The following is a 21,358-nucleotide window of genomic DNA, read 5'->3' on the forward strand; positions in this document are numbered from 1 at the left end:
GTGAGGCGAATCTGCACAACAATCCATATTTATTCCAGAAAGTCTAGATATCTCCTAATGAAGACAAAAATTATGGGTTTTTTCCCCTATTCCTCCCAGAAAGAAAGAAAATTAGGGGAGATTTATGAAGACTGGTGGAAGGTACACCTCATATATCCTCAAATCAGGTGCACCCCCCACTGGGCCATGTGCCTGCCCTGAATTCTACAGCAAGGTATCAAGCCCCACACCTTTCTGCAAAATGGCAAGGGCAGCATAAACAGATAAAAAGTTACTTTTCGCACAAAAACCTGGCTTGTGCAAAACTTGCTACCTTTTATGCCTCATATACCAGAAAACTGGAGTACAAAGCATGATAAATCTTCCCCAGTGTATTTTACGATAATATTTGCTATAGTTTCCCCTTCATTGTGAGGCATACGCACTATAGTTCGTGCTAGAAATAGACATTACTAAGAGATCTATCATCTATAATAAAAAATAAATCTACAAAAAATCCCATTGATGTCAATGGGATTTGATCTGTCATCCATTAGTTTAGTGTCTTCTCCAAATACATTGCAAGTCCATTATTTTAGCAGACATAATAAGGCCGGGAGCAGGACTTTTGTTTCCGTTCAAAATAACAGACTTACGACAAACATTAAAGGGGATGGCCACTTTCAGACTAATACTGAGAAACAAATGTTATTGTTTGTACAATATAAAGATATACAATTTTCCAATATACTTTCTGTATCAATTTCTCATGGTTTTCTAGATCTCGGCTTGCTGTCATTCCTTCTCTTACTTCTAGAGGATAAACCTCTGACCATGGTCATGTGATTTACGGTCCATGGTCATGTGATTTATGGTCCATGGTCATGTGATGAGCACACAGGTGCACAGCTGATTACCAGGCAGATATCTGATTACTGGGCTGTGACTAACGAGCGGCACCTGTGCGCTCATCACATGACCATGGACCGTAAATCACATGACCATGGACCGTAAATCACATGACCATGGTCAGACCTTCATCCACTAGAGGTAACAGAATGAATGACAGCAAGCAGAGATCTAGAAAACCGTGACAGAAGGAAGGACCAGCCTTGCGGAGGACAGGCGGGAAATCAGCGCTCACCAAATTTTGATAAATTGAAGTCAACTTTATTAGGCACCACGCGTTCCGGGCACACAGCCCTTTTTCAAGTGCAATATTGATCCTGCCGCTATGGACAGATTGTCTGTCCATAGCGGCAGGATCAATATTGCACTTGAAAAAGGGCTGTGTGCCCGGAACGCGTGGTGCCTAATAAAGTTGACTTCAATTTATCAAAATTTGGTGAGCGCTGATTTCCCGCCTGTCCTCCGCAAGGCTGGTCCTTCCTTCTGCCTCAGTTAGACGTCCCTGTGACTGACATCAGCAGCTGCCTCCCAGTTTTTTACTGGTTTTTGACTACTACGTCCATTGGTTGTTGTGTTTAACACAACCAAGCCAGGTGAGCGGACACCTGAATTGCTCTATTTATCCATTAACATACCAAGGGTATTACACAAGGAATGGCTCGGTGCCGGGGATTTTGTTTTCTTCTCTAGAAAACCGTGAGGAATTGATACAGAAAGTATATTGGAAAATTGTACAACTTTCTATTATACAAACAATAACATTTGTCTCTCAATATTGGTCTGAAAGTGGACAACTCCCTTTAAGCATCAATTATTTATTTTACATTAATGTCTATGGTTATTGGATGGTCGTCCATTATTACAGTCAGTTTTTTCCTCTGCGCATGCTCAAAAACAGACAAAAACAGACATTAACAAATACTAACTGATGTCAATGGTTAAGATTACACATTAAATGGATCAGTTAAAAAAGGACACATTAACGTCAGTGTCTGTTATTGTTGGTTAATTTTCATAGTTCTTCTCCTGCCTACTCTGACACAGTGTATTGTTATACCCCCTATGGAGATATGATATTGAAATATTCTGTACATTTATGTTAACCACAACACAGTATGCACACTAGTATTTATAAAGCACTGTGCACAGCATGTAGTCACTTGGTAATTTTCCACCCTTTACATATACACACACACTGTAGCCTAAAAAGGCACTAAGGAATGGTCCCCATATTAATCTCTCCACTGAATATTGGATTCCACATTGCAGTGAGTCATGACCTCATCGCACAAGTCACACAAGCATCAAACACGAGATGCATGTACACGTAACTGCACATGTATCATCTTACTGGCCCCATGCTTGAGTGGGGGAAGCATAAGGGAAGTTCAGCTATCCTATTCCAACTTAACCAAGACTATGATTACCCCGAGAGAGTGAAAGGAACAAAAAAAAAAAAAAAAAAAAAAAAAAAAAAAAAAAAAAAAAAAAAGAGCCACAAAAATATTTATTATATTTGAGGTTATGCACGACCAGTGACTTGGAACTAGATAAAGGCAGGCACAAGGTTTTAGACCTGGTTTCAGCTTTCTATAACCTACTATTCTCACAAAAGCAAATATAGCACCACTGGCTTCCACAAGAACCTACTTTCATATCATATCAGATGGCCTATGTTAGCCAACCGAAGCACACACTGACTTCATACTTAATAGCCTCATTGACATACACCATTTTCAGTGAATTGTAATACTCGCATATACTGTTGTGTTAACGGTTATTATCAAATGGTTTATATATACCTGTATTACATATTTATTTACAGAACTTGCTCACTGTTGTTCTGTTATCAGCATTTATCAGAGAATTGTATACATACATATACAAGAGAAAATATCCAGCATTGGCAGGTATAAATGTGGATCTAAAGGATCTCACCAAAATTAGGCAGTTAGGCCCATAGCAAACCATCCAGCTGTCACCTGTCCAAGGTTCACAGATGAAAAAGGAGTAGATCCAGCACTCACCAGGCGATGATTAATAAAATTTAACTTTTATTCTTGATCCATAAAAACAATCGTCATATCCACAGGGAATAGAAGCAGTTACAAACTATAGCAAAGCTACACATTTTGGAATCTAGTTCCTTCCTCATGGCAATGTCCAAGGCATCGCTCCACTGTGCCTTCCCATGTAGGATTATGTACTAAAGTGTACAACCTGCTACTAGCCGATAAAATGCTTTAAAGGGAGTCCAACATTGCAGTTTTGCATTTTTAAATAAGCCTATCTTAATGTAGCCTTTACAAAGGCTATTCCAGATAAACCTCTTTTCTGATCATTGCAGCCGTTTTCCAGAAAAAAAACAAAAACATTTTTATTCATATGCTAATTGGTCTTCAGGGAGCGTTACCCACCATGTCATCAACCTGGAGGTCTGTCCACCGCCCCCTTCTTGCTTGAAGATCACTCCTGCTACTTTTCACCGCTTCCATGAGCAGCTAGTCCCATCAGCACAATAAAATTTGGCGCGTGTGCTGTATGCGTCGATGGAACTAGCTGCTCATGGAAGTGGTGAAGAGTAGCAGGAGTGATCTTCAAGCAAGAAGGGGGCGGTGAACAAACCTCCAGGTTGATGAAACTCCCTCACCAATGTAAGCGATTGGGCTAGCACAGAAATTGCGACGAGAGTGAGATCCAACAATACATGAATCTTTTTACAAATAGTCACAGCACCCTCAGGGTTGTAATGTTAAACCTATGTTGGTGAAAGATTATTGGGCGCCACGGCGCTCTTTGGTTTCAAGACTGGAATCGTAGTCAAAGTCGCCATGTGGCCCTAGCCTTATCCTTCTCAAAATCCACTCCAAGTCAATACGGTGAGCTGAGGGTAACTGACACATGACTCCACTCTATGACAGTAGTGTGAATACAGCCTGATCCATAAGTATCATAGATTTCATGTTTAGAATTTGTATAAACTAACCCACTTCTATTCCATAAAATGTCAGTGCACCAGCAGGAAAGATTTATTAAAGGCACACAATTCACAGAAGATTAAAATCGACTAAAGGCTTCTTGGCTAATGCCTGTTTTAATGTTTTTAATCTTCTATGAATTGTGCGTGACTTTAATAAGGATTATCTATATTTTTGACATCCCCCTGGTGTGCTGACTTTTTGTAGCTTGATTTTATTTCAGCTATTGCATAAGTGACCTTTTGTTGTCTATCCATTATAAACAGGTTAAGGTGCATTTTTGCTCTTCAAACACAGCTCTGCTTTCTACACTTTAGCACATTAATATGGTTTTAAACAGTCACAGCACTCCACTGAAATTTTGCTCCTTCAGGACTTGTTAGTTTCATATTTTCTTATACATTTAGTTGATGCATCAGGAAAGCTGACAACATACAGTATACGCTAAACATATTTATAGAGTTTCATTAGCCATTGGCACTAAACAGATACACAATACAGTTGAAGAGAATTCTGGCAAGTTTTGGCCGACTTAAAATGTTGTAGACTATTACAACTTCTACAAAAAGAAGTTTGACTGTACTGAACGTGGACATGACCCAAGTTGAGATATCACGCACCAACACTTGGTGCATTTTCTTGGCAGAAACCAAGCCAACTAATAGGAGGTTAAAATTAGCCTAGACAGTCTACTAATGCAAAAGATTTATCTTCCAGCATTAAACACTTTGATAATCTGGCGCAGTTTACAACTGTCTAAGGCTCCATGCACACAATAGAGTGCGTGTTGCTGAGCCGTGATTTAACGACGCAAGGAATAGGACCCGTCGTGAATTTTGCTCATGGTCCCATAAATGGGACTGAAAATACACGGTCATGTGTATGGGTCCATAGAAATTAATGGGAGAGTGTGTTAGCCATGAAAAACAAAGACATGGACCAGTCACACGGTCATGTACATGATGACTACATTTGCACTTATACGCCGTATATACACTTCTGTGAGTGATGTAAACAGTAACATTAGAGAAAGTCTTCTGAGTTAACTCCTTCCTGATGGAAGAAAAAAAGTTTAATTTATTTTCATGCGGCCACATTCCAAAAAATTTTTTATGGAGGGACAGGGAAAATATAGCTCTTTGGTGCAATGAGTTCAACTGTTGCACCAAACAGAGCATTAGAAGATCAAATTTAAAAAAAAAAACAAAAAACAAAAAAAAAAACTAAAATATCTTAGCAACAAGGCACAGATCAGAAAACACGCAAAAAAAAAAAAATTGTAAAGAGTAACCCTTGGTTCACATCTGCGTTTGGTAATCAGTTCGGGGAGTCCGCATGGGGACCCCCCGAACGGACTACCGAACGCCTTGGCAAACAGTGTGCAGTGAAAGCACACTGACCCATAGACTATAACGGGGTCCATATGCTCTCCGCGTGCTGCCCGCACAAATCATGTGGACAGGAAAGTAGATTGTGAAGTACTTTCCTGTCCGCATGTTCCCTGCAGAGATCTCGCGGCAAGCAAATGGACCCAATTATAGTCTATGGGGTCCGTGTGCTTTTACTGCACACCGCTTACAAACACATTCGGTAGTCCTATGCGGACTCCCCGGAACGAATCACCAACGCAAATGTGAAGTAGGCCTAACAGCACACTATACATTTCACCTGCAGGATAACAGCTATTGAACTGAAAACCTCTGGTTTATGCTGTATTCACAGTTGACACTTGCTGAAACCACATGCATTTTTATATAAAAACTGTATATACTCGAGTATAAGGGGGCGTTCACACTACCGTTGGTGTCCGTTATGAAGGTGTCCGTTTAAAAGAAAAAAAACGGACACCTATCATAACGGACATTAACGGACACTAACTGATGCTAACTGATGTTAATGTGTTCGGTTTTTTAACTGATCCATTTAATGGATCAGTTTAAAAAAACCGACACATTAGTATCAGTTAGGGAGCGTTCACACTACCGTCGGTGTCCGACAGGTAGTGTCCGCTCTAAATCTGTCACGGACACTAGGAGCGGACACTAGCTGTGTCCGTGACACCTGTCATTCATCTCAATGGGCATCGGGTGCGTTGTTTTGCACTCCGTGCCCATCCTTCCCTGTCCGCAAGTGAAGATGTCCGACTTCTCAAGCGGACAGAAGAACCCTGCATGCATGCAGGGTTTTTCTGTCCGCTTGAGAAGTCGGACATCTTCACTTGCGGACAGGGAAGGAAGGGCACGGAGTGCAAAACAACGCACCCGATGCCCATTGAAATGAATGTCAGGTGTCACGGACACAGCTAGTGTCCGCTCCTAATGTCCGTGCCAGATTTTGAGCGGACACTAGGAGCGGACACTACCTGTCGGACACCGACGGTAGTGTGAAAGCCCCCTTAGCGTCAGTTGGTGTCCGTTTTTTATACTGTTCGTTTTTTTCTTTTTGCTGTTTATGCTTTCTGAGCATGTGCAGAAAATAAACGGACAGAAAATAACGGACTAACTGATGGCCATCAGTTACTGTACGTTATATGTCCGTTGCCCATAGACCTCAATGTTAAATAAAAAACGGACACTTTCTGTCCGTTTTTTCAAACGGGACAAAAAAATCCTGCATTTGTGATTTCTCTGTCCGCTTGAAAAAACGGACATGGTTGTTAACGGACCCTTAAGGACACAAAAGGACAACAGATGAAATCCCATTGAAATGAATGGAAATTGTAACGGACACAGCTAGTGTCCGTTGCCAAAATCTTGAACGGACAGTAGCAACGGACATTGCAGTCGGACACCAACGGTAGTGTGAACGCCCCCTAAGCCTACCCGAATATAAGCCGAGGCCCCTAATTTTACCATAGAAAACTGGGAAAACTTATTGACTCGAGTATAAGCCTAGGGGGGAAATCTACCATTGCAGATAAAAAGTCTGGTCACGTGCATTACAGTTTAGTAACTCCATGTGCCTCATAGTAATAGCAGTTAACCCCATCATGTCCCTCACCTTAACCCCATGTGTGGCTCACACAAGAGTTACTGATATGTGGGACATATGGAGGTAATAATTAGGTATCTTCATAATTAAAGGTCCTTTATTAGTACCCCCATGTGTCTCATATATTAGTAACCCTTATACGGGGCACACAGGGGTTAATATGAGGGACATAACTGCTATTAATGTGAGGCACATGAAGTTACTGAAACTAAATTAATAACCCCAAATGCCTAACATTAATACCTGTGTGTTAATGTACCTGTGTGTTTTTTAGTTTCACTTTACTTTCACTCTCCTCGATACAACAGACATCTTCTATAAGACACAATGAATCCTGGCCACTGACTTATCTGCAGATGTTACATTCTAGTTTCTACAGGACCTTTGATGACATCACAGTCAAGCGACTTTACATGACAAGCCAATCACAGAGCAGTAGCACTAAAGGGACCCCCCCCCCTTCGTTTAATTTATGCAGGTTCTTCAAGTTTCTGTGCTCTGTGGACCCTGACTCGAGTATAAGTAGAGGGGGGGCTTTTTCAGCATAAAAACTGTCCTGAAGTTCTGTCCTGTCCTGTCTATATACGGTACATGTTTTTAGAAACTGTGTGCAGTTTTCAAAGATGCATGTAGTATTCATGTAAAAATGTACGTTTCAGGGGGGGGGGGGGGGGGACATTAAAAAAAAAAAAACCAAAACACACAACCGTGTGCACTTACTGACATAGTAGAAATTTGTTTCTCATAATTATGACCTGTTCTTCAAGAGGGCCTGTCTACTCAGGGAAACCCCAGAGTTACTGTCCACTTTGCTAGTATAGCCTAATTTGCATAAAAAATAAAAGAGCTTATATTATTGGAATAGCTGATCAGATTTGAATAAGATCAAAGTTCTCAGGGTAACAGCACCTATCATGACATTGGGCTTTTCAGACCTGGTGACAGGTCCCCTTTAAGTAAAAAAGCATTGTGTAAATGCAGCCTTAGGACTTCTTCACATGACTTTTATAGAGACATGTGATGTCCACTTTAATCATGGACAGACTATAATCCTACTTATTTTTTGGGCTGTGCTGTCCATGGTTGATCAGGTTTCCACTTTGCTTTTTACATGCCCAGAGACATTGAAAGTTACAGAAAAGAGAAACACAGATGGCATCTATGTGCTGTCCATGAATTTCATTTGAATGGGAGGCAGAGGATTATTTTCAGGTAGCAGAAAGAATAAGCGTCACACTCAATCTTGAAGCAAAAAAATAAATAAATAAATAAATCACTTGGCTGCTGGTGAATTAGCAGAAAATTCAGCTTAGGATGTGTTCACACGGAAGAATTTGCTGTGGTTTTGGAGGTGGATTTCGCCCCCAAATCCGGGGCAGATTCCTCCCGGAATCCACCTCCTATTGTTTTCAATGGGAGGCAGAGATGCAGCAGGACATGGGAAAAAAGAAGCGTCCTGCTCCATCTTGCCGCAGTTCAAGACTTCCTGCAGATTAGGCCTATTCATCTGGGCCTAAGCATCCGCCATGTGAACGTACCCTTAAAATTAGGAGGCTGAATTTTTTTGTTTGGCCAAATTCCACTGCGGAATATGGCCGGAAATCCATTGTAGCATTTGCTAATGCCATACTGGTCAAGAGGAATTTTTCTGACCCCCATTCCCTTCTATAGAAGTTCTCAGGTATAATCCAGCTGAAGAGTGGGCATGACGTTTATTTTTTCTGCTAGCTGAAATAAATCAAATAAGAAAGTAAATAAATAATCAATCAAGTGATTTAGAACTTTTATTTATTTTATTATAATATTTTTTTAAAGCTTTGTTTTGGGTCATAGACCCCCCCAAAAAAATGATGCTGAAAAACTCAGCTTATACTCGAGTATATACGGTAACTAGCAAGGAACATAGAGATGAGAAGAGGCGGAGCAAATCTGGGGTCAGATGCTGGTCCTGGTTACGTGACCAGGTGTCATAATCAGACCAAAAATCTGTAGTTTGTCACTATCAGAATTCAGGGGAAATATTGAAACCCTTCCTGAAGAAACCCTTTAATATTAGAACCCCAGCATCAAGTAACAACATTTACAGTAAGATTTCTTCTTGCTAAATTATCTTGTAGACCCAAATATTAGTAATTCCTGTAGTTAGTCACATAACCAAAGCATACAATGCCTGTTAGAACAAAAGTCACCAGATCCTTAAAAAAATAAAATTAAAAACGTGAGCAATCTTACTACTGATTATAAGTCACTTCAGAGCCTTTGCTGGTACTCTCTAACCCCTTGGGACTAAACTGTGGGGTGTAACACGTACACAAACTCATCAACCTTTGCAGGAGTCTAAATTTTCTAACAACTCAAACTAAAACATTAAACCACAAGAGGTCATAAATCAAAAGGTGTTAATTGATACTTCTCCTTAATCCGTTAATGCTAAAGCAGCATGACCCCAAACTGAAGATTTGAAGTTAATCTTTTTTTTTTTTTTTTTACCTTTTTACCTTTAATATTTTACAAAGTTTTGTTCTCCCCCTTCTCAGCAGCACAGTGAATGTGCATTTTCCTACTGTTTGTTGACAGCAGGGAACAGGGGAACTTTGGACTTCAAACTGTGCTGAACTTTAGTTGTTTTTGGGTACTTTCCTCTTGATAAATTACAATACTTATAGGTGTTAACAGAACAGCAGTGCAATGCATTATACACACACACACACATATATATATATATATATATATATATATATATACACACACACACACACACGCGCGCGCATACATACACAAACACACACAAAATCTCTCTTTACATTAAAAGTACCATTGTTCAGGTCCCGATGATTCATCGGATTGAGATCTGGATACCACCTGCAGCGTGGCAGAGGCCACTATTACGATGAAAAAAGGCATTGGAATACTGCTAACATGATTTGCACATCACACATTGCAATGCAGAATATTCCGGCACCCTTCCATCATAGACTGTACTGATTTTTATCAGCAGTTTTTCCTATAGGCTCTGACCAGAAAGCTAATACTCCCCATGACCATAAATAAGCATTGGCCAATCATAAATCTGCCTACTGATTCACCGATTCTTTTCTCAGACCACTTTTGGGAGGGCACTAATGTGACATTTTGGAGTTGATCTAACCCTGTAATAATAATAATATCATCATCATCTTTATTTGTATATTTGTATTTCACAGCACTTTACAAATCAGAGGGTACATGAACAGATAATATGACAGGAAACCAGTGCTGTGTGAAGCTGAACGAAAACAGGACAGCATACGTCCAACAGGCCCGAGGAATCAGACAGGTCTGTAGCCTGAGCCCAACGCTCTTCAACATATACATCAACGAACTGGCTGCTGCCCTAGAGACCTCACCAACAGCAGGCATTACCATGAAGGACAAGAAGGTGAAGTTCCTGCTGTATGCCAACGACCTCCTACTCCTGTCCCCCACAGAGAGAGGCCTCTAAGACAGCCTGTCAGTGTTGGAAAAATTCAGCACCACATGGGCTCTACCCATCAACCACAAGAAGACCAAAGTCATGGTACTCCGGAAAAAGGGCCACAACAAAGCCCCCACCCCACAACTCGAACTAAATGGCTCCACACTGGAGAAAACCAACAGCTACACCTACCTGGGGCTAGAACTCAACCAATCAGGAAGCTTCAAAGCAGCAATAGAAACCCTAAAAACAAAAGCCTGCAGAACCTTCTACACCATCAGAAGACAACTGTACCACCTCAAACCACTGACGAGGGTCTGGCTGAAGATATTTGACGAAGATATTTGACACAGTCATCGCCCCAATCCTTCTCTACGGCAGCGAAATCTGGGGCCCAGCCACCTAGCCAGACCAGGCAAAAATTGGACTCTAGCCCAACAGAGACCTTCCACCTGGAGTTCTGCAAATACCTGCTCCAACTTAGCATGCCGGGCGGAGCTAAGTAGGCTCCTCCTATGGCTCACCATACAGAAGAGGGCACTAGCATTCCAGGCGCACATTCAAGGCAGCAACCCCGACTCCTACCACCACCAAGCCTGGCTAAGCCACAGAACTCTAAACAAACCCGACATCCTCCAAACAAACAACCAACCGCCAACAGGCAATGACCAAGGCCCAAATAAAAGGGGCCACAGAGAAAAGCAAAGAGCAGTACATTGAAGAATGGAGAAACTAAATAAATAACTCCAAGAAACTCAACGTATACCAGTCACAAAAGAACTACACAATGGTCACCTACCTAGAGAAAATACCCCACCCCAAACATAGACAGACCCTGAGCCGATACAGACTGAGCACCCACAACCTAGAAATTGAAACGGGGAGGCACAGGCAGTCGTACAAACCACGGGAGAACAGACTATGCCAACACTGTGTCCTTGGGGTCCTTGAAGACGAGGCCCATTTCGTACTACACTGCACCAAATACTCAGCTGTGAGGGCCATCTACTTTGAAAGACTCTCTGCCCACATCCCAGACTTCACATCTGCAGACGAGAAGAAGGAACTCTACATCCTACTGGGAGAAGAGGAGTCCACTGTGGAGATCGCTGCCCAATACGTGTCCAACTGCTACCAACTGAGGGGAAGATGAGACCCCCAAAGACTTTTAAACTCCCCACCACCATCACCCACATGCCCTAAACAAGAAAATAAAACATGATTTATTTATTCATTTTTAAAATCACAGCGGGATCAATCACGGACAGTACACCACCCTAAAGTAAGAAGAACCATGTGCTGTCTGAGCATCATGGATGTGTGAATAAACTCTAGTCTAACTTGATTTGCCACTAGTCAAGCGTCAGATCCTTAAACTTGCAGGAAAACTGTAAGGATCCTTACAGTTGGCTACTTTCAGACCAATATTGAAAGACACATTTTATTTTATTTTTGCATAATAAAAAGATATAGTGTTCCAACATACTTTCTGTATCAATTCCTCAGTTTTCTAGATTTTGGCTTGCTGTCATTCATTCTGCTTACTTCTAGTGAATGAAACTCTGACCATGGTCATGTGATGTACACACAGGTGCACAGCTATAACGAGCTATGTATCTTTGTGCTCATCACATGACCATGGATCATAAATCATATGAATGTCAGAGGGGGCGTTCCTTACCACCCAGTGATGACGCTGCGCTGTGAAGAATGCCCCCCAGTACAGAGTTATGGACAAGTACTGTTGGGGAGGGCATTCCTTACCGCCCAGCTAGACTGTCAGATACACCCTTTTGACGGTGGGCAGAGATCAGTGCCGAAACTAATGGCACCAATATCTCCAATCCCAGGGCACAGAACGGGAAAGTCTACAGAGCGCTGAATTTAGCGCACTGTCGGCCTTCTAGCGGTATACAAAACCATATGTGCATGAAAGGTCTTCTAAGTAACCCCCAGGTCCATTATGAATAATCTGCCAAATCAAGTAAAATATTATTAATTCCCCGGACAATCTCTTTAAGAGTATGCTCACATAGCAGAATTTTTACAAACTGATAAATCGAGCTTCAAGAAATTGAATCTACTTAATCAAATTCGACCACAAAACCTGTCCCAAATTTGCAACTTCTGCATCAGAAGAGATGAGGTGAAATCCACCTGAAGATCAAGCAAGTCGCTGTTTTTTCTGGTTACGGAAAAATATCAGCATCTGCCTCCCATTGAATTCAAATTAAACCATGTGTACATACTGTCCTGTTAGGTATACAGTAAGGGACAGCAAGTCACTCCCAGCAGCCTAGATAACTACACTACTAGAAGACCCTCAGCTGACATAAGGTGAAGGCCAGCCAATCCAACCAACACACGGACAGAGTTTCACGCACGTGCCTTAAGTGTCCCTTTATAGGTGGCTAGTTGACTGTGATCGCAAAATGCTCTCCAGCGTTGTAGCAAATTCTGTCATACAGCCATACAGTGATAGGTTACCACAGAAGTTGACAGCGATAATATGCCAGGTGACAGTGATATTTCAGATGTCACATGTAGCAGCCCTACCCTTAGATTAGGAACTGAGCAACTAACAACTGAATGTGCTCCTGGTATGTGTAGAAGAACTATCACAATTGCTGAAAAATGGATATAGAGTTTCACTATTATGCATGTACCATAAATACTAAAACACTTGTGTACCAGCTTACAATTATTCTGTATGATCTGAGTAATTGTAGTAAGACAAAGGCAGTTTGTGTTGGCCCTTTCAGCTTAAAGAGGATCTTTATGTCCTTTAAGGTAGGGAGTTGTAACTCCCATAGCAAAAGCTGACTATACACCGAATTCAGCACTCTTTCAGCTTTGCCGGGGTCTCCACCTATTGCAGAGACATTGGTTTCTGCCTCATGGCTATCCCTGGGCGGTGAGGAACGCCCACTGACAGTAAACTTCTATAGACCTGCCCGATAACCTGTCCACAAGGATAGCATGGCAGAGAACAATGGCCATGAATAGACAAATAGATTTCAGTGGTTTTATTCAAATGGCAATATCAATGCCCACTTTCACAGCTGTGAAAAACAGACACACACAGCCATGTGAATACACACTTTGAAGTCAAAGAGCCATTCGAAGGCCACAGCAAAGACATTTTTGCGTGGACATCTGAAGAAACCCTTACAGTGACCATAAACAGCTTGAGTAATAGCCTCAACGTGGCCAAACCACTGCCTTTACACAATGTAGGGCCCTGGACTTAAGCGTAGGCCCCATGTTGCAGAAATGCAGCTTCTATTTGTTGCAGATTTTGCTGTGTTTTTGGGTTTTGGTTTTTTTTGAGCCATAGCCAAAAATGGCTACAGAAGAAGTAGGAAATATATAGGACATACTTAAAGGGGTTGGCCACTTTCAGACCAATATTGACAAACACATGTACAATAAAACGATATACAATTTTCCAATATACTTTCTGTATCAATTCCTCACGGTTTTCTAGATCTCTGCTTGCTGTCATTCATTCTGTTACCTCTAGTGGATAAAAGTCTGACCATGGTCATGTGATTTACAGTCCATGGTCATGTGATGAGCACACAGGTGCACAGCTGATTACCAGGCAGATGTCTGATTACTGGGCTGTGACTATAACGAGTGGCACCTGTGTCCTCATCACATGACCATGGACCGTAAATCACATGACCATGGTCAGAGTTTTATCCTCTAGACCAGGGGTAGGGAACCTTTGGCTCTCCAGCTGCTGTGAAACTACAACTCCCAGCATGCTCCATTCACTTCCATGGGAGTTCCAAGAACAGCAGAGCAAGTATGCATGCTGGGAGTTGTAGTTTTGCAACAGCTGGAGAGCCGTACGTTCCCTACCCCAGCTCTAGAAGTAACAGAGTGAATGACAGCAAGCCGAAATCTAGAAAACCGTGAGGAATGGATACAGAAAGTATATTGGAAAATTATATATCTTTTTATTGTACATTTGTTTGTCAATATTGGTCTGAAAGTGGCCAAGCCCTCTAAGCTTCTCCCTTCTGCTCAATACACTCCTGGCTTCGGCTCAAGCAAAATGCAGCAAAATCATTTACATATATATATATATATATATATATATATATATATATATATATATATATATATAAAATAAATAAATCCGTTTGGGGAGTCCGCATGGGGATCCCTCTGAATGGAATGCCGAACGCACTAGCAAGTGGAGAGCATAGAACATGCGTACAGAAAAGTACTTCATTATTTACTTTCAAGTCTCGGGCATGGGCCCATTACAGTCTATGGCAGTAATGGCGAACCTATGGCACACATGCCAGAGAGGGCATGCAGAGCCCTCTATGCTGACACGAGTGCGGTCACCCGGATTGCTCACTAACGGGGAATCCAGTACAGGATTCCCCATAGATGAGCGACCACTGCCTTCAGTTGTATGTGTGAGGGTGTGTGAGGGTGTACCAGTCATACTGAAGAGCATATAATATGGGGGGGGGCATACTAAAGAGCATATAATACTGAAGGGATACGTACTGTGAAGCATATAACATGGGGAGGATGTGTAGTGAGGAGCATACAATACTGTGTGTGGGAGGGAGCACTAAGGAGCATATAATACTGGGGTAGCGTGCTGAGTAGCATATAATACTGTGTGTGGGGGTACTGAGGAGCATATAATACTGGGGGGTGTATTGATAAGCATATAATACTGTGTGTGGGTGCCACTGTGGAGCATATAATCCTGTGGGGAGACTACTATGGAGCGTATAATACTGTGTGAGGGGCCTACTGTGGAGCATATAATACTGTGGGGTGGGGGGCCACTGTGGAGCTTATAATACTGTGGGGGGGCCCACTGTGGAGCATATACTACTACTGTCTGGGGTGCCTTCACTATTTATATCACACAGTATCTGTTTTATAGCAGACATGATATTAGTACAGGATGTAAGAACATTGCACGGTCACTATAAAACAGATCCTGTGCGATGTAAATAGTGAACATTAATTGTTCAAAGTACAAAATGCAGATAGCTTTACATTTCAGTACAAAGTTGTTTGTATTATTGAAAGCTTTGTAAAGCCCCATTCACATGACTGTAATCTGTGGGTCTATAACTGTCCGCCATTGTGGATCCGCACAGTATTAAGTTTAAATTGCCGTGTTGGCACTTCACGATAATTTAGTTGGTTTTGGGTTGCAGTTTAGGCACTCGGTCTCTAAAAGGCTCGCCATCACTGGTCTATGGGGTCCATGTGCTTTCACTGCTGTACGCTTGCCAATGCGTTCAGTATTCTGTTCGGGAGGTCTCCATGAGGACTCCCCGAACGGATAACCGAACGCAGATGTGAACCAGGCCTCAGACTTAGGCCCCATGTAGTGAGTCACAGCGCAAAAAAAAAAAAAAAAAGCACTATGGAAAAGACTGCAGTGCAAGCGCAATTTCTTAGAACCACCCTTATGCATTGGACGGGGCTGCCTGTGCTCAATGCCCACTTTTACAACAGCTGATCTGTGTGGGATCTGGGTGTTGGACCATGAAAGATGACCTATCCTTAGGGGGAATATCAGTTTAGGGATGGAGACCACTTTATAATACCACATATCATACGTCAGTAACAAAAAGAAAAAACAGCAAAAGCGTTAAAATGACAATTTTTTGCTTTCACTTGTAGATCCTTTGCTATAGATTTACACAAGCAACATTTGAAGGCAATGAAGAAACGATTGCCTCAATAACATTGGTCTCATATGACAATGTGTTGAAATAATTTATCAACATGTTGGGAAATCATCTCTGCAGCTATCTGCTATTTTTGTTGTTTGTACACGGTTGTTGCCACCATTAGGAGTGTATGAATACCAATTTCTATGGCGGAATTTTCTGATACACTGTCCATGTACATCAGTCTCAATTTGGCCATACACATAGAAGAGGTGACATGACCTTAGTAGATACTGGCAGCAAGGTTACAGCAATTGAACGCTATTTGAGGGCAGTACAAGTGTCAAACATTTATGTGTATAATTTGCACCTATTTTCCTTGTTTTTTGCATTGTGCTTTGTAACATACTTTTGCCTTTTCTCCCCAGAGGTTTTGTGGTCCTATGATTATTGTCGGGGAAGGAGCACAGAGTAAAAAAGAACGATAAGTAAGACTTCACTGGGATTACAAATCTATGTGGTGCATTTTGCACAATATTTATTGCACAAGGGCACACAGACAAAAAAAGAAAAAAGTGCACCTAAAAAGCCTAACACGCAAGCACATTTAACAAAAGTGTGTCTACTGAATAAATACACACCACAATAAAACTACTGGCAGATGATAAATAACCCCTAATGTACCTAGAAAATTGCTGCTAGTGCCCAATTTTTTTTCAGTTATTTTTTTGTGTCTATGAAAGTCCTTACAGTTGGCACTAAAATAACCTAAAAGCCTTGGCATCATTTTATCTGGCTTAAAGCTTTCAATACTTTGTTGATTCCAGCACTTAACACAGTGAAATAATTGTAGTACAGATAAAATGGACGTATGACGCATGGCACTGTAACGGTGGAGAAGGAATCAGACAACTGTCAATACACAGCATTAAGCCTACAATAGCTGAAGGGGACAGGGCTCGGCAGAGTGTTGCAGCCCCTTTGTTACAGCAATCTGTGGTGGTCTCAGATCCCATCAGGACAAAGCAAAGAGGCTTCTATCAAACCATTGGAAGAGATTTTACTATTTTGATGGGATCTGACAGTCCTTGCCGGCATCCTGATTTCTGGATGTCAACAAAAACGTTCCCTCCTATTAGAATTATGGTTGTATAAATAAGACAGGCCTAGATTTACACACACACACACACACACACACACACACACTACTTCTCACTGACATTTGGTACTTCTGATAGGTCATTGTGACCACTGACATTGTAGGCATGGAGATCCCACCAAACATTAAACTAGGAGATCTGTTGCTTGGATTTACGGCGATAGGCACTACACCCATTCAATTCTTCAAATTTAATAAGAGCCACTTTTGGGGGTTTATATGCAACAATATTGGCATCAGATGGGTAAAGGGTTCATGTTAAAGGCAAACCATTTTATTATCAGGCTGCAGACACCCCATATGCAGCCATATAGCGATTCCTCCCCTAGAAGCAATGCTAGTACATACCACCTATGTGTGCACTGCAAAAAAAGACCACGGCGAAAACGCATCGCATTCTTTTCCATAGCGTTTTTCACAGAAAGTCTGCAGAGTTTTCCAATGCAGACATTTGCCCCTATTATACGGAAAACACCAGCGTTTCCATTGGTATAATTGACATGCTGAGATTCTGAAAAACGAGCACGTTTTTTGAAAACGCAACTTTTCGGTTGCAGATTTTTTTTTTCTGCAATATGTGGATGGGATTAGAAAGAATCCCATCCATTTTGCAGCTAATGTAAAACACTGTGCTTTTTGCCACCGAGTTTACGCTGCAGCCAAAACACTGCGTTTTCATAACCTGGAGCCCCCAGGCTGCTGTTTGTTTTCTAGAAAAAGCTAAGAATGGCTACAAAGGAATGGAAAATATATAGGAAACTCTTATGTTTCTACCTTCTCCTCAATGCAAAAAACTCTTGGTTTTAGCTTTAAAACAAAAAAAAAAAAAAACGCATAAAAAAAAGTAAATAAATGAATTTAAAAAAACGCAGATTTTCATCAAAATGGGGCCTATGGCTGCAGGGTTTTTGGAACCAAAGTCAGGAATATGATGAGATTTGGAGCAGATTTTGCCTTGTTATTTTGAGTCAAACCGAGTTGTGGAATGGAAATTACTGTATAAAGGAAGTGCTTACACTTCTATCTTCTGCTCAAGCCACTCCTGACTTTGGCTCAAAAATCCACAGCTTTTCTGCAACGTGGGGCCTCAGCGCAACACTAAGGCTTGGTTCACACATCAGTATGCCATCCGTCCGTTTGAATTCAGTTTGAGACTTTAAAACGGACTGATGCTCATACGGATTGTATACTGACACTGGGTTCACACTAGCACCCGGGCTCCGTTCTGAGCTTTCAGAGCTGACAGAAAGCTGTCAGACCGGGTCCGGCTGTGAGTGCCAGTGAGTGTTTCATGCTCTCTGCCGCAAAACCGTTTTTTTAAAACCAGACACAGAGTACTGCATGTCCGACTTTGTGTCAGAGTTAAAAAAAAAAAAAAAACTGTTTCGCGGCGGAGAGCATAAAACGCTCACCGGCGCTCACGGCCGGACACCTTTCAAACCCATTCAAATGAACGGGTGAGGAAGACTCCTGCAGGTTTCCGTCTCCTGCTCTGTTTTGTGCAGGAAACGGAAACCAGTATGAACGGAGACCGGGCGCAGATGTAAACGAGCCCGAACACCTTTTTATTATATGTCCTTATCTCTACTGTGCTTACAATTGCTATTTTTATTCCCCTTATCTGTCCTCTAGGGAACCAACAGATATCAGCATAAAAAGGTGTCAGTATACAATCAGTATGTGTATCTATCCGTTTATAGTCTCAAACTGAATTCAAACTGACGGATGGCATACTGATGTGTGAACCAAGCATAAGACTCAGGCCCCACACTGCAGAAACGCAGTGTTTTTTTTTTACTATTGTGGAAGCAAATTGTTTTATTCATAGTACTAGCAAAGTGAATGAGATTTCATTATTCTCATCCACACTGAAGTAAAGAAGATGCAAAAAAGCTGAATTTTCAAAAACGCATGCGATTCATTATAGCTGCAGAGTTGCAAGCGTTTTTTTCCTATATACTTATATATAGGTGAAGAGGAAACGTAGAGAAAAATGCAGTTAGGGACCGTGCACATGATGATGGTCCGTGTACAGGATGACAGTCTGTGATGCAAAATTAAGGACAGGTCCTATTCCTGTACAGTTTGGCGACTGTGCTAGTAAAAAAAAAAAAAAAATGTATAGAAAAAATAGTATATTCTCCACCCTGTGGTATCCTGCTAAAAAATATAGGTAAGTGTTCGTTTACACAATGGAACCCTATGGTTACAGATGCTACTGTATGGCTGTTGTGTAACATACACAAAGCGTAGGGTAAAACTGGAGATGTGAACACTGCCTAACAGGACAGGGCCAGCTTCACATTCCATATGGCAGCCCCTTTCACCACAGCACTGGTAAGTGAGCAGACATTCTCAGGGACAAACATTTCCACAGGTTACCTATCAGTGACAGTATGGAGCACATCACAAGCATAGTGCAACCTAATCATTAACGAGGACTAGGCAGTAAACAGCCGTGTGGGTGGAAGAAGGAGCTGTGGATTATAGAAAGCACCCATCGCCTACAAAGAGGCGGCGTCCCCAGCAGCAGGCCCCGACCCCTCCCCCGCTGTTTACCATCTCGACCGAAACTAGCTGCGAGGCCTGGCCGCCTCATACGCAACCTCGAGTTTGGCCACGCCGCCTTCTCTTGACGCCACTACGGCGAGGCGCTGTATGAGAGCCTGCGGCTGAGGAGACTAGCTAGGCCTGAACGAAAATAGAAGCCACCACCACTCATACTAAACCCAGGCTAGCCAACATGTAATAAAGCAGCAGAGCTGTCAGGGTCGGCCATTTACAATCCACGGCATAAACATCCACCCAGCCACGCAGGTTTCGTAAACATGATGGCGGAGTTTATAGACTTCATCTCTCCATGTACTTCATTACACAACAAGCGCCAGTTCTTATTACAGCTATACATACACAGGACACATCACGTCGTACTCACTTTTTCCATTGCTTTGACCGCATAGTAGCAGAAAGACGGTGAATACTGCCAGGAGAACGTACCAGCTTGGTTTACGAGCGGGGTTATTATTGGGGTGCCCCACACCCCCCATTACATCCTGTCCCATGCCAGCCAAGCCTTTGCCCTGTGTATTGCTTGCCCGCAGACTCCTGCCTTGTTTCTCAGCTGTCACTATAGAGCCCCAATACACGAGTCCACGATCTGCCCTATTTGATAATGTGACTCTTACAGCTCACATATCGTGGCAGCATGATGGACCGGGGGGGCTTCACTAGGATATAGCAGGAGGTCTCCTCCGCCCTGGACAAATGCTAAGGAACCCCGAGCGTATTGGTTTATGTGGAGCTCCTGCAGTCCCTTCTTCTCACAGGCTTATAAAGGATTCTTCCCTCTCTGCGATCAGTCACGTTTGGTTCTTATTTCCTTCCCGAAAAACACAGGAAATTTTTTTTTTTTTTTTTGCTTTCTCAAAAATCCATATACAGATCCCGAATATGGCAGAAATAACTTCCTGGAGCAGGAAACAGAGAGGCAGCTTTTTATTACTATTCTTCTCGGAGCCTAAAATTAGCAGAGGGTGTGAGAAAAGGCGCAGGGGCTCCCCACAACATCAACAATGCGGGGCTGCATGTGTGAATTCTTAGCTGGGGCCCAGTGCATGATCCTCAAAGACTCGATCGCCTAAAATGTCTTCAGCCCACAGGAGACAGTGACAAATAGGAAGTTCCCAGTCAGCTTGCTGTGTGCAGATCCTCCAGACAGCGCTCCTTCGTGTCCTCCCCTCGCCCGACAATCAGGCAAAACATGAGAAAAATGCGCCGGAGACGAGGAAATTGTATAAAAATCTAGACATGTATTACTAGTTCTTGCAAAGTCTCTCGCCCCCCCCTTTCCAACCAATATCCAACCAGTAAACAAGAGCTGTTAGTCAGCTGGGAGAGGATGGAAAGCTGGAGGAACATGTGGTGTGGAGCCGCTCACACTGGAATGGCTTCAGTCCTGCACACGTATAGAAGAGCAAGAAGTCATTGCCACTGCAGAGTGAGCCAGGCAATGCTTATCCTGAGACTGGGAAGAAGACAAAAAGCTATGTGGCACCTGAGGTAAAAAACAAAACACTGACAGAAGGTTTGTATTTACATGTCAGCGGCACAGACAGACAGTGCCATGTTCACACCATGCTCAACAGTCACTACCAGATTACGCCATCTCCCTCTCAATGGCCAGAGCGTTTTTTATATTTATTATTTATATAAAAAAAGTCTGACT

The 21,358-nt window shown here is 42.2% G+C and overlaps 1 protein-coding gene across 2 annotated transcripts in view; it reads right to left on the reverse strand.

Annotated features, from left to right (window-relative positions):
* Positions 1-20,974, reverse strand: part of INSR (insulin receptor) — a 79,704-nt gene extending 58,730 nt beyond the window's left edge. For both annotated transcript variants that reach the window (XM_075281054.1, XM_075281063.1), the window contains exon 1: positions 20,069-20,974. In XM_075281054.1, coding sequence (XP_075137155.1) covers positions 20,069-20,195 — 127 coding nt within the window. In that variant the 5' untranslated portion in view covers positions 20,196-20,974. The remainder of the gene's footprint in view (positions 1-20,068) is intronic.
* Between the last annotated feature and the right edge of the window lie 384 nt (positions 20,975-21,358).

This window comes from Leptodactylus fuscus, chromosome 1 (assembly GCF_031893055.1).
Source record: "Leptodactylus fuscus isolate aLepFus1 chromosome 1, aLepFus1.hap2, whole genome shotgun sequence".
In the NCBI taxonomy this organism is placed as follows: Eukaryota; Metazoa; Chordata; class Amphibia; order Anura; family Leptodactylidae; genus Leptodactylus; species Leptodactylus fuscus.